This window comes from Ursus arctos, unplaced genomic scaffold (assembly GCF_023065955.2).
Source record: "Ursus arctos isolate Adak ecotype North America unplaced genomic scaffold, UrsArc2.0 scaffold_6, whole genome shotgun sequence".
NCBI classification, from domain to species: domain Eukaryota; kingdom Metazoa; phylum Chordata; class Mammalia; order Carnivora; family Ursidae; genus Ursus; species Ursus arctos.
Genome location: NW_026623078.1, coordinates 24,590,939 through 24,608,267, shown reverse-complemented (window position 1 = coordinate 24,608,267; position 17,329 = coordinate 24,590,939). Strand labels below are relative to the sequence as shown.

General features: G+C 40.6%; 1 protein-coding gene across 7 annotated transcripts in view; it reads right to left on the bottom strand.

The window, feature by feature from the left end:
• The window catches only part of CSPP1 (centrosome and spindle pole associated protein 1), a 332,365-nt gene that overhangs the window by 195,481 nt on the left and 119,555 nt on the right, over positions 1–17,329 (bottom strand). For all 7 annotated transcript variants that reach the window (XM_057308135.1, XM_057308136.1, XM_057308139.1 and 4 more), the window contains 3 exons: positions 5,028–5,167; positions 2,128–2,268; positions 342–388 (listed from right to left, as the gene is read on the bottom strand). In XM_057308135.1, the coding sequence (XP_057164118.1) occupies positions 342–388; positions 2,128–2,268; positions 5,028–5,167 (328 nt within the window). The remainder of the gene's footprint in view (positions 1–341; positions 389–2,127; positions 2,269–5,027; positions 5,168–17,329) is intronic.

The following is a 17,329-nucleotide window of genomic DNA, read 5'->3' as shown; positions in this document are numbered from 1 at the left end:
AATTCTTATAGCCACCCTCAGAGGTAAGTAATATTATCCCATTTTGCAGATAAGAAAGCTAAGGCACAGAAAGATTAAATACTTTGCCTGAAGTCACGCAGCTAAAAACAGACCAACCTGAACAGCCTCTCAAGTCCTGTAATCACAATATACTTCCTCTAACAATATGCTTTCTCTCTACACATTCCACTAATATAGCTCTACCTACCCACGACATGGCTGAGACAAGATTTAAATTCTTTCTTAATTCAACATTCAAAACTGGATTACTCACTTACCATATTCCTAAAAATCTTTTATCCCCCAAAAACTAGCTTGAAAAATTGTAACTGGTTCCTTACCATTCTGCGGTCCTGTACTTTAGCACTTGGGATGGCATCCAGGTTCACTGCCGTTAATGGAGAAAAAAACATTTAAAAATAAAAACTTTTAGAATATCTTTTGTGACTAGCTCTCTATTATAAATTCTTTTTCAAATATCACATTTTAGAATGTTAAGATATTAATAAATATAACTAACTCAGCATCCATTCTAGTTGAATAAAAAAGTAAGAATCATTGTGAGCTTAAAACTGATGTCTGCAGAAAAAGAAAATAATGTAGGACTCTTCACCAGCTTCACTCGTATTTCTACAATCTGGGCAAAAAATTGCTGAGTGGAGTTAAACACAGGCTCCTCACATGGAATTAGTTCAGCTTCAGGCACCTGGTTCCACAGAGATTCTGGAACAAGTATCCCAAAGACCCCTCTTTGATTTGACCAGTGTTCCTATGTGTTCCTCTGAGAAGTGCATTTTGTCCTTTAGAGACTGCCTTTGGGAATAAATAGGCTAACAGTGAATGACAGCCTGTATTCCTTCTTAGAATATTTTATACCACGTTTGTGATTGTTTTATAGTTAAACCACATTCTTATGAATTCAGTCATCATAGTGTTTACTGGAAACTGGCTGGTGGCTGCTGTGGAGATGGTTACCCTCGGTGCCAAAATGCATCTGCATCCACCCACCTGGGACTACTTTTGGGTTAATCAGCCTAATATGCCAAGACCATACCAGATCACATCATCAGCTGGGTCTCCTAAGGAAGAATTCCACCAAAATGCTTATAAAGGTTGAAGAATGTACTAGCTTCTCTGATGACGTGCCTACTATTTATCACAGAATTTGGGTTACTCTGCTGTCAGAGGGTGATCTATGAGACCATTGTGAAAAGTTCTGTACAAGATGGAGAAAAGACTCCCTGTATCAATCTTTATCAAAGTCTTGACCTGGGCCTGAAATGGTACACAACTTACTCCTGTGATAATGTTTCATGGTCAAAAAAGGTTCCTCAGATCCTGCAGACCTGAGAATGAGAATCTCTTCTCATTCTTATTACCGGACTGTTGTGTTTTAGGACTCCTTTTCTGTGGCCACCCTCAGTGGCCTACAGGCTGGCAAAGCTGGTGAAATATGTGAGGGTCGTGCAGGACACTGGGCCAACGGGGCCCACAGATGCTCTGCTCTGTGAGGCAGATACCCCCACTCGGCCATCAGGTGCTCCCTAACCCCCAGTCCCATACTCCCTAGATTTCTCTTCTGCCGCATTCAGCACACTTATGCTTATTTAGCTTTAACTCCTCCAACAAAGCGTAAGCTCCTTGACAGCAGTAGCGTACTTCATCCATCACCACATCCCCCGGATGCGGGGCAGTACTGGTGCTCACCACACGCACTCAGTAAGTACCTGCGACCGGCTGATCGTACAAACACACACTCATAGCCCAGTCTCACCGAACAGATTTTACACCGTACCAAACCCTGTCAGACACACATGGCAAAGAAATGCCCCATAGGGCACTGGTGTGTTTGCCCAGCACGCCTTCCCTTGGTTCCTACTTCCTGCTGATGTCACCTGGCCTACCCGAGGTACTCAATCCTCCCTGGGCCCCCCCTCATGCATAACGAACCTCAGCCACCGCCCACCAGAGCCCTCCCAGGAACCTGTCCTTTTCTAGGACTATCTGCCAAAATGGCCATGTGAGCATGGAGCTGCCAGTGGAGGGAAATCCATACCAGGAGAAAAAAAGCCAACAATAAACAACAACCCACTGATACTATTTGAGATAGGAATGATTATTTCTTACCTTCAGCACCTTCCTGCATCTTCATTCTATTCAGTTTCTTCTGCTGCTCTCTTAGCAGGGCTTGCTGCTGAATCTCTAAGGTGTGGTGATCTCTTGGAGGATCCGGGTACATAAATTTCAGATCAACTCGTGTTTCTGAATCTAATACAAAAAATATACAGCTAGGGGCGCCCGGGTGGCTCAGTCGGTTGAGCAGCTGCCTTCAGCTCAGGTCACGATCCCGGGGTCCTGGGATCAAGGCCTACATCGGGTTCCCTGCTCGGCTGGGAGTCTGTTTCTCTCTCTCCCTCTGCCACGCCCCCTGCTTGTGTTCTCACTCTCTCTCTGTTAAATAAATAAAATATTTAATATATATATATAGAGAGAGAGAGAGCGCAAGCACGTGTGTGCACGAGCTAAGTTCAATCTTGTTTCCAAAGGAGACTATAAAACTTTACTATAACATATGAGTAACTTAATTTCAAAATCAAGGAACAATTAAAATAATAAAATATCACCAAAGTCAAAAGATATTAAAATTATAAAACTCAAGAACACAAAATTAATATTCCTTAAGTAAATGCCCTTACACAAACTTATCAACATTAAAAGGAACCCCCCCTCAGGACAAGCAGTAGTATTATGCATTCTCTATCCGTACCTCCCCACTCCCCAAAATGCCCCCCAGAGCACACAGCTGGGCAACTATGTACAGATATAGCCAAGCAGTTAGTCACAGGGCTACAACTCAAGCAGCCATCAGACACTGTGATCACAGCCAATCCCTAAAATATATTGAAAAAATGAAAACATAATGTTATTGGCCAATTAATATTTTAACCCTTGCAAATATACAAAAAGCAAGATAAATGCAGACTGGGTGGAACTTTAGGAGAGATGTCATTAGTGGAGGAAATGACAATCTAAGAATTCATCTATGCCACAAGTTCAAGAGTATCAAGTGATCAGAATGAAAATGCTAAAATTTAATTTTTAAATCTTGAGAACAAAAATATAGATCACACATTTAAAAAGCCTTGAAACTATTATTCCCTTTGATCTACTAATTATACTGTTGGAATATAATTTAAAGAAATGATCCTCGATATGTAAAAAGCTTTATGATCAGAAATTATCACAACTACCAAAATAAAGTCATAGTACAATATAATAAAAAACATGGGAACCGTGTTGAGTATCTAAGAATTAGAAAATGGTTGAGAGCAAAGTTAACAGAAGACACTCTGGACACATGAACTTGGATTGGATGGACCCTGACTTGGTAACTTCCAGACTCAGTTTCCCCTCTGTAAAAATGAAAACTATCAAAAACTGAGTCATATCATGAACTAGGACTCACTGTGGAAATCATACAGGGAAACGAATGGCTCGATTTTATGGTGAAAACCTTTTTTGTTCTCACAATCTCTTCATACTCTTTGAGGACCCCAAGGAGCTTTTATCTATGTCTCTTTCTCTCACAGACAAGCCTTATTAGAAATTAAAACTAAGAAATTTTAAAACATGAGAATACACAATGAAGTTATCACATGTTGTGTAACCTCCAGAAAACCTGTACACACATGTGAGAATAAATGTGAAAAAGACAAATAATTTCTTAGTTTATAACGAAAACAGTTCTGACTGCACAGGTTCCCTGACCAAACTTTGAGACCCACTGGTTTAATGCAACGCCTGGCATATAGTAAATTATCCATATGATAGCATTAAAAAACAACAGTAAATGTAATTGATGACACTTGTAAATCTAAATGAAAAACAAAAGAGAAAATTAAATATGGTCATATCTTGTTTTTGTTTTACTTTTTTGTTTTAAATAGGCTCAGAAAGAAGACTAGAAATATGAATCATGTTTATATTTAGGTGGTTTGATTAAGGTGATTTTCCCCTCATCTGTGTTTTCAAAACTTTCAGTAATAGATATTACTTATAACCGTAAAAAGAAAAGAAGTTTAATTCTGGTTTATCTGGTATAGGTCATATGATCACACATCCAACAATTTGCCACCTCGACTCCAACACCTGCTCTATTAAATGGTCCAAAAGGAAAATCACATATAAACCACATTTTGGTTTTTCTACACATTTTCAGTCTCCCAAGCCCCTATGTCTCCTGGTAATCCTATTTCCCTACTAAGCTTTCCTCCTTCTAAGCACTATATCAAATCTCAACTCTCGTCCTTCGGCTCTGTCTGAGTCACTCAGGGACCCTACTCCCATCATTCCCTCTCTCTCCTGTACCCTACACACACACGTCTTACCCCGTCACAGCCCTCCACATTAGCACCCCACACATTCCCCCAGCTCTGGACCCTCCGCGCCTCCCCTTCCCAGCCAAGCTTCCACCAGGGGTTGTCTTATGCTTACTGTCTCCGACACTCTGCCTCCTACTCAATCTTCATTCCAACGTTAATTGGCTTCTGATGCCCTAATTCCACCAGAAAAGATGTGAGGTCACCAGTGACCTCTGATCCAACGGACACTTAGCAATATTCCTCTTACACGATCCCTTCTTCTTGACACACTCTCTTCCCTCAGCTTTCAGGACACCACATTCTCCAGTCACTCTGGCTGTTCCTTCTCAGTCTCTTGCCTAAGCTCAGTTTGCCCTGTCCCCCATCCATTAATGACAAGTGCCACTCTTCTCATTAGTCACCTGATGCAATCCACTCGGGAGAGGCTTTAACAGCTGTATGCTCTCCAAAAGAAAAGAGTCAGACAAACTAGAAGTTTCATCTACCGGATTGGTAAAGTGAAGAACTAAAGTATATAGAAGTTTTCTTCATCACTATTTAAAATAGGTGTCCTAAATGAAACTTTACTTTAGAAAAAGGATACAAATAAATACTTGAACATAGGTAGAACACAGGCTGTATCTAAAAGAGCAGCATTCTACTCACCTCTATCTTTCAGCTCATTGAAGTCATGAATATTCTGAAAAGTAGCAGCATCTAAGCCCTTAGGTGACTGTCTCCTCACAGGAGCTTGCAGCCGATGCCGAGCCATGTCAAATATATCCATGGGATTCCTGTCTCTTTTCCTATAGATGGATGACAAATTTTGGTGAATGTGTTTCAATGAGAAGAGAATTAGGAATTCACATTTAACTCCCTGTACAAGAAATTTGGCATCTGACATCACAGTATATTACAAAACTTTAATATCTGTTATTTCAATCTCTTGTATTAAAAAATATAGTAAAGGTCAGTGTAATCTTTCAAGATATTCTGAGGCAAAGTACTTTATCAGAAGAGTAAAATAAATAGCTTTACCTTAGAATGTTCATATAATAGAAAGACCATAGTCTTTGAGGTCAGCAAAACTAAGATTCAAAGACCAGCTCTGCTATTTACTGGCAGTTTGACCTGGATTTCATCATCTGTACGAAGCAGATGACGTCTAGTCCTTCTAATTAAGTGAAGTTGTACGCTGTAAAGTACCCAGCATTGTACTTGACATATGTTAGGTAATCAATAAATGTTATCTTTCCCTCAGCCTAAAATAAAAATTATACAGAGAAATATGGTATTAATACACCGCCCAATATAATGGGTACTAACCACAGTCTCCCCTAATTTTACAACACGCTTTCAGGGAACTCAGTACCTACTTAGTTAATTTAATACTCTATTCCTGTGGTACCTAGGAAGTTAACATAATAGGCAGGGGGCTTAGTAATAAGGAAGTTTCCTGCTAGGGCTTTGGGGGACTGACTAAGAAGAGGAAAGGGATGGGGGACAGTGTCTCTCGCCCCGAAAAGAAAGACCTACCTGTGATTCCCACAGCACTAGACAGGCCCCCTCTATTTCTGAAAACGAGGCTTTAAGCTACAGCTGTCAGACTTGGCCCAACTCCTGCCTTCATTTCTTTGTTCACTAAATCTTCCCTAAGCATCTAGATGGGAACAGCTTGGATCCCAAAAGGCAATACCACTGCTCTCCTGGAGCTTCCTTTCGGGGTGAGGATAAGGAGTCACACGGGCCACAAAAGTCCCCCGTCAAGGCTGACACAGACCTCTAAATAGTGAGCCACCTTGGGTGATAAGAAATGCAACACAGATTCATTACAATGCAAAACAAATACTAAAAAGGCTTCTAGGAGGCCATTAAACTGGACTCCTGCCTAGTTTCCATTTCTGCTAAAAGTTAAATAGGCTGCCAAGTTAGGAATTAGGTTATTAGATCTTCATTGGATATGAGCTGGCTAGTGTTTGTTTTGTGCCTAACACAAAGTAAGAGCTTAGTAATGTGAGTTTAATGAAGAAGAGATTCTTTTTGTGAAACAATTTAAAAAACTGGAATAAAGAATCAACTCTGAGATGTCTCTGATTGATAGATATTAAAAATTATACCAAAGTAAATGTATTTAACCAGTGCTTGCTAAATGATGGCAATCTAACATGCATTCTCTAGTAAGTTAAGTTAGCATGTAGAATTTACAAGGTACTTTCAAATATATACAAGTATTTATGCTTCACTAAAATCTCACGGAGTAGAAATTATTGTTATCACTTGCAAATGAGAAAACTGAAAAGCTGCCTGGTTTCTCTTTCTTATATTGGTTTGCCAAAAGAGAGTACCGTGTTCAATTTATGAACGAAACAAAGTAAATAAATGGCAATAACCCGCTACACCGAATTAAACATGCATATTTGAATATGCAAAGCTGCAATAGTTAAGACATTTATAATTTATAACATCATAAAAGTAAATAAAGAAAAACTATACTGACCTCTCAATTACTTAGAAATAGTTGATAAATAAAAGAGAATTAGTCCTTGAAAATTACCACCTTGGGCTAACATTTCATTATCTAGCCATTCTGTATTCTTAAAATTTTCTGTGTTTACTTAGCCAGAACATGCTTGGAGGTTATGCTGCTACATTAAAATCCTATCACATACTGGATTAGAGTCCTAAACATCAGTACAAATTTAAGATGAATACAAAATGATAGACCAGGAACAATGACAGATATGTTTATGACTTAGTACACATACATATATTAAATTATCTAGCTCTGTCCACTAACAGGGCCCAGAAGCAAAGACACCCAGCAAGCACATCCGGCATCCAGAGCTTGGTTTCGAAATACCATTCTCCAAGAGGAACCATGGCTTCCTGGAGAAATGGCTGACTTCAGAAGGGCTGGGGTAGAGGAAATACAAGAGGATCCTGGAGTGTCTCTTGGAATACCAAAAATAGACAATGGATTATACCCCAAAGTACAAAATAAATACACATGAAACAAAAGTGATATAAATAAATAAACAAAATTGAATAAATAAATGGAAGAGAAGGGACAAATTTTTTTTTTAAGATTTATCTATTTATTTTAGAGAGAGAAAGAGAGAATGCGAGAGCATGAGCAGGGGGAGGGGCAGAAGGAGAGGGAGAGAAGCAGACTCCCCACTGAGTTTGGAGCCCAACATGGGGCTCAATCGCATGACCCCAAGACCATGACTGAGCCGAAATTGAGTCTGACACTCAACCAACTGAACTACTCAAGCACCCCAAGAAGGGACAAATCTTTCTTACAAAAGAATTCTAAATATATATATATTTATATATAGAAATATATATAAGTATTCTATATATATTTTATATATATTCTATATATATTTATTCTATACATATATTTATATATAGAATTCAAAAGAATTCAAAAGAATATATATATATATATCCCCCTCTACAGGCTATGGAGCTTAATCCTACCTCCTACCCATTCTTGTGAGTGTGCCAAATTTACTGATTCATGTCCTAAGAATAGTAACTGCAGTAGAGAAACCTGGCAAATTCCACTTTAACCAAATGATGAAGGTTCCCATCCCCAGGAATGTCATGTAGATGTAACATACCCCTATTATATGACGTGATGAGAAGGCCATCCACCCTGTGCTGTTCTTTCCAAAAACCCTTAACACCAGTCTAATGATGAGTAAACTTCAGACAAACCCAGACTGGGAGATATTCTACAGGATTCTACCTGGCCAATACCCCTCTAGACTGTCACAGTCATGAAAACAAAGGAAAGACTAAGAAACTGGCCCAGACCAGAGGAGACATGACAACTAAAAGCAGTGTGGTACCCTATATTGATTAGATTCTGGAACAGAAAGAGAACATTAACGGAAAAACTAGAAAATTCCAGAAAGTCTGGAACTTAGTAGTAATGTTTCAATATCAGCTTTTTAGTGATAGTCATACTCTAGTAACACAAGATGTTAACGACTGGGAAAACTGAGTGAGGGGCATATGGAAACTCCGTACTATGACTGCACCTTTTCTTTAAAATGATGCCAAAATAAATCATTTATTTAAAAAAAAAAAAACTCCCTTAAAAAAAAAGTGTGGTAGTTATCCACTTTATTGATTTTAAAAATCTACCAAAAGACTGCAATCTGCAGTTTGAAGAACACTACTTTAAAAAGTTTATGAGTCCTTTTGGCAAAAATGATCAGACATGTTTCATAGTCTGTAAGTTATCTTGCTAGAAAATAAGTATTTGAGAAAATAGATTGTTGGTGGAAAATGTAAAAAAAAAAATAGCTTTAAAATGTAATCGTCTGCGATTATTCCAACTCTGAAGTGTTCCATTCCCATACCATTTTCCCCTCAAGGACTAAAATTCTGTGCCTGATGTTGTAGAAGACTAAAAAAGGGAAAGTGAAAAGAATGTCTTCATAATTTTCTAGTCTTGTTTCGACAATCTCTTTCCCAGCATGGACTTCCCTACCACTTAGATTAGGTTACAAAGCACCTTCTGCACCCATCTGCCTGTGTACACGTGGACTGAGATCAGTCAATTATTCTCATCCACCGGTTTCCGTGGTGAGAAAAACAGTCCATTCTAAGATAGAGATGGAAGAATGGTATGCCCCCCAACTCATTTTTTACTAAGTCTAATCCTATTAATCATTTCAAGATTAGGGCTAGTATTTCTGGGTTTTCTTCAAGAAAGTGCTACTTCAGGGAGCCTAGGTGGCTGGGTCGGTTAAGCATCTGCCTTCGGCTCAGGTCACGATCCCAGGGTCCTGGGATCCAGCCCCGAGTCAGGCTCCCTGCTCAGCAGGGAGTCTGCTTCTCTCTCTCTCTCCCCCTGCCCCTCCACCCCACTTGTGCTCTCTCTAATAAAGTATTAAAAAAAAAGAAAGTGAGTGCTACTTCGTTCTTCCTTCCCCATCTCAACATCTGTCACCACTGCCACCACCACCACCGTCATCTCCATAAATATATTATTCGCAGTAAGGAAGGACAGTTAAAACACTCAATTTAAATGTTTTATATTAGGTTATTCATTAAATATCCATATTAAATATCAGCTAGTAGCTATCAAATCATTCTGAACACCTGTGAACTCAACCGGAGATCTAAGGAAAGAATAGCTGCAACCCTACAAATAGAAAAGCGACCACTTTCTGCAAGGTAGGAGGTGCGGAGAACTGAATCCAAAGCTCTATATATATGCGAAGATAAATCGCAGGGAGGAGGGAGACTACCTAAGCCAACACCAGAAACATAACAGCAGCCAAGCACAAAAGCTGAACTTTTAGAAGGCGGCTCCAGTGAGACAGCCCTGCCTGAAGGGCTCGCTCAGGTGGTGAAACGTGGCAGAAACCTAGGTGGGACAGAGTGGTCTCAGGATCCTCAGGGTCAAAGAAAGACCGGGGGCGCCTGGGTGTGGCAGAGCTCCCAGGCCTGGAGTGGGGAAGTAGGCTGCAATTAGAAAGCCGGGGGGGGGGGGGGGGGGGGGGGGCTCCCAGCATGGCGTTGCCTTACATCACGGACCGCCAGTTTGGCGACTGCACTTCGAGCAGGGGCCCAGCAAGCGGCAGCACTGACCCCACTTTCTCCCCTGTAAGCAAGTGTGCGCCAGACGAGCTGCTGGGTTTGGAGATTCCAATTGCGGTCCCGCGCCTGAGACAGAAACACTCAGTCCAGGCTGAGTGAGCACAAGAGTGCAGACGGAGACCAGGGAGACAGATGTGACTGACTGCTTCTCTGTGAGGGCACACTGAGGAGTGGGCCTCGCGAGCTCTGGCTCCGGGACAGGAGACTGGGAGGCCGCCATTTCCATTCTCATCCTCTAAAGCTGCGCAGAAAGCCCTCAGGGAACAAAACCACACAGAGCAAAACCGAGCAGCTCCCTTAGCTGGACCCTTGGCAAGGGCGATGCACTTCCGCCGGGGGCAAAGGCACTTGGAAACAGGCCCCTCCCCCAGAAGATCACCAAGAACAACCAGCCAAGACCAAGTTTACAGATCACAGAGAACAATAAATCTCTGGCGCTGGGGGAAAACAGTATACAGGACTTTTGGGGTTTTTGCCATGATTCTTTAGTCTTTCAATTTTGATGTTTTTGCTCTTTCACTGTTCAACCACTTTCCTATTTTTTTATCAACTCTTTTTAAAAATCTTTTATAATTTTCATGGTTACACTTACATTCTATCCTTTCATTGTATTTAATTTTATTTTTGTATATATACAAAAGTTTTTCTTTCTTTACAATTATGGGATTCAGTTTCTTCTAACAGACCAAAATACACTCAGGATATAGCGTATTGCTCTGTTCTGTTCACCTGTCTGTTTATACTTTTTTTTGTCTTTTAATTTTCATTTTTACAGTTAAATTCTATACTTGATTGTATCTAATTTTATTTTTGCACGTATAAAGTTTTTCTTTCTTTACAATTTTGGAATCTATTTTCTAACAAACAGACGAAAATACACACAGGATCCAGTATATTGCTCTGTTCTGGTCACCTGTCTGATTATATTCTCTCACTCTCTTTCTCTCTCTCTCTTTTTTTTTATGAGCTGGTATTGTTCCCTTTTTTTTAAATAATAACATTTTTTTATATTATGTTAGTCACCATCCAGTACATTCCTAGTTTTTGATGTAAAGTTCCATGATTCATTACTTGCGTATAACACCCAGTGCACCATGCAATACGTGCCCTCCTTAATACCCATCACCGACCTATCCCATTCCCCCACCCCCCTCACTTCTGAAGCCCTGTTTGTTTCCCAGAGTCCATAGTCTCTCATGCTTCATTCCCCCTTCTGTTTACCCACCCTTACTACTTCCCTTTCTTCTCCTACTGATCTTCCTACTTCTTATGTTCCATAAATGAGTGAAACCATATGATAATTGTCTTTCTCTGCTTGACTTACTTCGCTTAGCATTATCTCCTCCAGTGCCATCCATGTTGCAGCAAATGTTGAGAAATCGTTCTTTTTAATAGTTGAGTAATATTCCATTGTATATATGGACCACATCTTCTTAATCCAGTCATCTGTTGAAGGACATCTCGGCTCCTTCCACAATTTAGCTATTGTGGTCAGTGCTGCTATGAACATTGGGGTGCATATGGCCCTTCTCTTCACTATATCTGTATCTTTGGGGTAAATACCCAGTAGTGCAATTGCTGGATCATAGGGTAGCTCAATTTTTAACTTTTTAAGGGACCTCCACACTGTTTTCCAGAGTGGCTGTACCAACTTGCATTCCCACCAACAATGTAGGAAGGATCCCCTTTCTCCACATACTCTCCAACAATTGTTGTTTCCTGCCTTGTCAATTTTTGCCATTCTAACTGGCGTAGGGTGGTATCTGAGTGTGGTTTTGATTCGAATTTCCCTGATGGCTAATGATTTTGAACATTTTTTCATGTGTCTGTTAGCCATTTCTATGTCTTCATAGGGAAAGTGTCTGTTCATATATTCTGCCCATTTTATGACTTGTTTGTTTCTTGTGTATTGAGTTTGAGAAGTTCTTTGTAGATCTTGGATACCAGTCTTTTACCTGTAGTGTCATTTGCAAATATATTCTCCCATTCCGTGGACTGCGTCTTAGTTTTTTTGACTGTTTCCTTGGCTGTGCAAAAGCTTTTTATCTTGATGAAGCCTCACAAGTTCATTTTTTCTTTTGTTTCTCTTGCCTTTGAAGATGTGTCATGAAAAAAGTTGCTGTGGCTGATGTCGTAGAGGTTGCTGCCTATGTTCTCCTCTAGGATTTTGATGGATTCCTGTCTCACATCAAGGACTTTCATCCATTTGGAGTTTATCTTTGTGTATGGTGTGAGAGAGTGGTCAAGTTTCATTCTTTTGCATGTAGCTGTCCAATTTTCCCAGCACCATTTATTGAAGAGACTGTCTTTTTTCCACTGGATGTTTTTTCCTGCTTTGTCAAAGATGAGTTGCCCAAAGAGCCGAGGGTCCATTTCTGGGTTCTCTATTCTGTTCCATTGGTCTATGTGTCTGTTTTTGTGCCAGTACCATGCTGTCTTTGTGGTCGCAGCTTTATAGCTTGAAATCTGGCAACGGGATGCCCCCAGCTTTGTTTTTCCTTTTCAACACTTCCTTGGCGATTCGGGGCCTTTTCTGGTTCTACACATATTTAAGGGCTGTTTGTTCCCATTCTTTGAAAAATGTCATTGGTATTTTGATCGGGATAGCATTGAAAGTGTAGATTGCTCTGGGTAGCATGGACATTTTAACTATGTTAATTCCTCCGATCCATGAGCATGGAATACTTTTCCATCTTTTTGTGTCTTCCTCAATGTCTTTCAAGAGTGATTTGTAGTTTCTAGAATATAGATCCTTTATGTCTCTGGTTAAGTTAATTCCAAGATAACGTATGATTTTTGGTGCTACTGTAAATGGGATGGATTCCCTAATTTCTCTTTCTTCAGTATCATTCGTGTATAGAAAGGCAACTGATTTCTGAGCATTGATTTTGTATCCCGCCACATTATTGAATTGCTCTATAACTTCTAGTAGTTTGGGGGTGAAGACTTTTGGGTTTGCCATATACAGTATCACGTCATCTGCAAAGAGAGACAGTTTGACTTCTTCTTTACCGATTTGGATACCTTTTATCCCTTTTTGTTGTCTGATTGCTGTTGCAAGGACTTCTAGTACTATGTTGAATAATAGTGGCAAGAGTGGGCATCCTTGTCGTGTTCCTGATCTTAAGGGAAAGGCTTCCAGCTTTTCCCCATTGAGAATGATATTTGCTGTAAGCTTTTCTTAGATGATTTTTATGAGATTGAGGAATGTACCGTCTATCCCTACACTCTGAAGTGTTTTAATCGGGAAAGGATGTTGTATTTTGTCAGATGCTTTTTCTGCATCTATTGAGAGGATCATATGGTTCTTGACTCTTTTCTTGTTGATATAATCTATCACACTGATCGATTTGCAAATGTTGAACCACCCTCGCATCCCAGGGATGAATCCCACTTGGTCATCATGGATAATCCTTTTAATGTGCTGTTGGATCCTATTAGCTAGGATCTTGTTGAGAATTTTGGCGTCCATATTCATCAGGGATATCGGTCTGTAATTCTCCTTTATGATGGGGTCTTTGCCTGGTTTGGGGATCAAGGTAATATTGGCCTCATAGAATGAGTTTAGTAGTTTTCCTTGTTTCTATTTTTTGAAACAGCTTCAGGATAATAGGTATCATTTCTTTGAATGTTTGGAAGAATTCCCTGGGGAATCCATGAGGCCCTGGAGTCTTGTTTTTTGGGAGGTTTTTGATAACTGCTTCAATCTCTTCATAATTAATCGGTCTGTTTAAAAAATCAATTTCTTCCTGTTTCAGTCTTGGTAGTTTATAGGTTTCCAGGAAGGCATCCATTTCTTCCAGATTATTTAATTTATTGGCATAAAGCTGTTGATAGAAGTTTCTAATGATCCTTCCTATTTCATTGGTGTTGGTTGTGACCTCTCCCTTTTCAGTCATAATTTTGTTAATTTGGGTCCTTTCTCTATTCTTCTGGATAAGTCTTACCAGTGGTTTGTCAATTTTATTTATTCGTTCAAAGAACCAGCTTCTAGTTCTGTTGATCTACTCTACTGTGCTCCTGGTTTCTAATTCATTGATCTCTGCTCTCATCTTGATCAATTGCTTTCTCGTGCATGGATTAGGCCTATTCATCTGTTCCTATTCCAGCTTCCTGAGGTGAGAATATAAAAACTGCATTTTAGATCTTTCTATTCTTTTGAGTGAGGCTTGGATGGCTATGTATTTTCCCCTTAGGACTGCCTTTGCAGTGTCCCATAGGTTTTGGACCGTTGTGTTTTCATTCTCATTGGTCTCCATAAATTGTTTAAATTGATTTTTGATTTCCTGGTTTATCGAATCATTCCTGAGCAGGATGGTTCTTAGTCTCCAAGTGTTTGAGTTTCTTCCAAATTTTTCCTTGTGATTGAGTTCCAATTTCAAAGAATTGCGGTCTGAGAATATGCAGGGAATAATCTCAGTCTTTTGGTATCGGTTGAGACCTGTTTTGTGACCCAGCATATGATCTATTCTGGAGAACGTTCCATGTGCATTCGAAAAGAATGAGTATTCATTTGTTCTGGGGTGTAGTGTTCTATATATATCTATATATATATATCTATATATCTATATATCTATGAGGTCCATCTGGTCTAGTATGGCATTCAAAGCTCTTGTTTCTTTGATGATATTCTGCTTAGGGGATCTGTCTATTGCTGATAGCAGAGTGTTGAGGTCCCCCACTATTAACGTATTTTTATCTATATGTCTTTTTATTCTGTTTAAGACCTGGTTTGTGTATCTTGCTGCTCCCCTGTTGGGGGCATAGATATTTATCATTGTCATATCCACTTGTTGGATACATTCTTTAAGAATAATATAGTGCCCTTCTGTTTCTCTAACTATAGTCTTTAGTTTAAAATCTAATCTGTCTGATATGAGAATTGCTAACCCAGCGTTCTTTTGAGGTCCATTGGCATGAAAAATGGTTTTCCATCCCTTCACTTTCAGTCTGGATGTATCTTTAGGTTCAAAATGAGTCTCTTGTAGACAGCAAATGGATGGGTCATGACTTTTTATCCAATCTGCAACTCTGTGTCATTTATGGGAGCATTTAGGCCATTCACATTAAGAGTGATTATTGAGAGAGATGATTTTAATGATGTCATGTTGCCTGTAAAATCTTTGTTTCTATAGATTATAAATTTCTGTTCTGTATCACTCTTGGGGCCTTTTTACTTTTATAGAACCCCCTTAATATCTCCTGTAGGGCTGGTTTCATGGTTACGAAATTGGTCAGTGACTGGCGATTCTGGAAGGTCCTTATCTCTCCATCAATTCTGAATGACAGCCTTGCTGGATAAAGGATCCTTGGCTGAATGTTTTTCTCTGAAAGAGCTTTAAAAATGCTCCCCCAACCCTTTCTCTCATTCCAGGTCTGTGTAGACAGGTCTGATGTAATCCTAATATTTTTGCCTTTGTACGTGAGAACTTTCTTTGCCCTGGCCGCTTTCAATACTGTATCCTTGGATCTAATATTTGCGAATTGCACTATGACGTGATGTGGTGTAGATTTGTCGCGGTTGATCTTGGGAGGGGTCCTCTCTGCCTCTTGGACACGAATGCTTGTTTCCTTTGCTAGATTAGGGAAGTTTTCAGCTACAATTTGTTCAAATATCTCTTCTAAACCTTTCTCTTTTTCCACCCCCTCGGGGATGCCGATGATTCTGACATTGGAGCATTTCACTGAGTCAGTAATCTCCTGTAACCTACATTCTTGAGATTGGATTTTTTTGAGCCAGGTTTCTGTTTTAGCTTTCTCTTCTACCATCCCATCCTCCAATTCACTAATTCGTTCTCCTGCCTCATTTACCCTGCCTGTCAGATCATCTAGTTTTGACTGCATTTGATTCATAGCATTTTTAATGTCTGCCAAATTTGCTCTCATTTCCACCCTTAGAGATTCTATATTCTCATTAATATTTTTTTCAAGTCTACACATCATCTTGACCATTGTTACTCTGAACTCCATTTCTGATAATTTGGTTATATCCATATCCATCAGTTCTGTGGCAGAGGCTACAGACTCATTATCTTTTCTTTGCTGGGGGGGATTTCTCTTCCTCGTCATTCTGATGAGGAGAGGTTAAGGGGTTGTCCAGAGCCCAAATTATTGACCAGGACTCAGGCAGTGTGCTCTTGTTTTATAGGGACCTTAGGGATGTGGGCTTCTTGATTTTTCAGCCTGCCTTCTGGGGGCGGGGCCTGCCACGCTGATACTCAGGCAACCCTGTTTGGGTAGAGTCTCCCTGTCCCATGCGAGGGGGGATGGGGATGGGCACACTGTGAGCCAGTATTTCCAGGCTTTTGTTCTCTGGCCGGCTTTCCCTGGCAGTTTGCTATGACTCTTCTGAGAGTCAGAGCAGCAGTGGTCAAATCCCAGCCTCTGTCTCAGAACAGAGAGATTGCAGTCCTCTCTCCACTGAGCTCTTCTGGCCTCTTTAACTCTGTTTCTGTTGGTGCTGCTAAAAACCCTGCAGCATCCCGGGTTGTGTGCCCCACAGCCGGCGTCCCAGCCCTCACTTCCAGGGCCGGCACATCTCTGTCCTTTGTGTTTCTAACACCGCCAGCCGCCCCCGCGCGCGCTCCAGAGCTCCGTTTCAGTGTGGTTCTCGCGCACTCTAGGGCTCCGGTTTTCAGACTGGTCGCGTGCGTTCCCAGGCTCACGTCTCAGTCTGCTCTCTCGTGGGTGCTGGTCCGCGAGTCCGCCTGCTCCCCAGTGCAGGTGGCTACCGCTTCCCGGCGCCCAAGCGCATCGGCTCCCTCCCCCTTCCGTTTATCTTCCAATATCTGTGCATGGTTTCACGGCTCCCCGCTTCGTACCTCAATACTCAGTCCTGGGAATGTTCATTTGTATAAATCCAGGTGTATCTTCCTACATCTCAGGCTGATTCCGTGGGTGTTCAGGATGGTCTGGTACCTATCCAGCTCGACTCAGGGGACCAGCTGAAAAAGGGGACCCCTACTGCTCCACCATCTTAACTCCTCTCCACACTCTCTTTTATTTTTATTTTTTCTGGTTTAACATCTCTTCTGATTCGTTTAGTGTATATTTCTCTGGGGTCATTGTTGCCGTTTTATTTATTTATTTTTTAAGATTTTATTTATTTATTTGACAGAGATAGAGACAGCCAGTGAGAGAGGGAACACAAGCAGGGGAAGTGGGAGAGGAAGGAGCAGGCTTCCAGCGGAGCATGGAGCCCCATGGGACCTGGGATCACACCCTGAGCCGAAGGCAGATGCTTAATGACTGAGCCACCCAGGTGCCCCTTTCGTTGCCATTTTAGTACTTTGCTCTTTTGTTCATCTATTCTTCTCTGACAGAATAACAAGATGAAAAAACTCATCAAA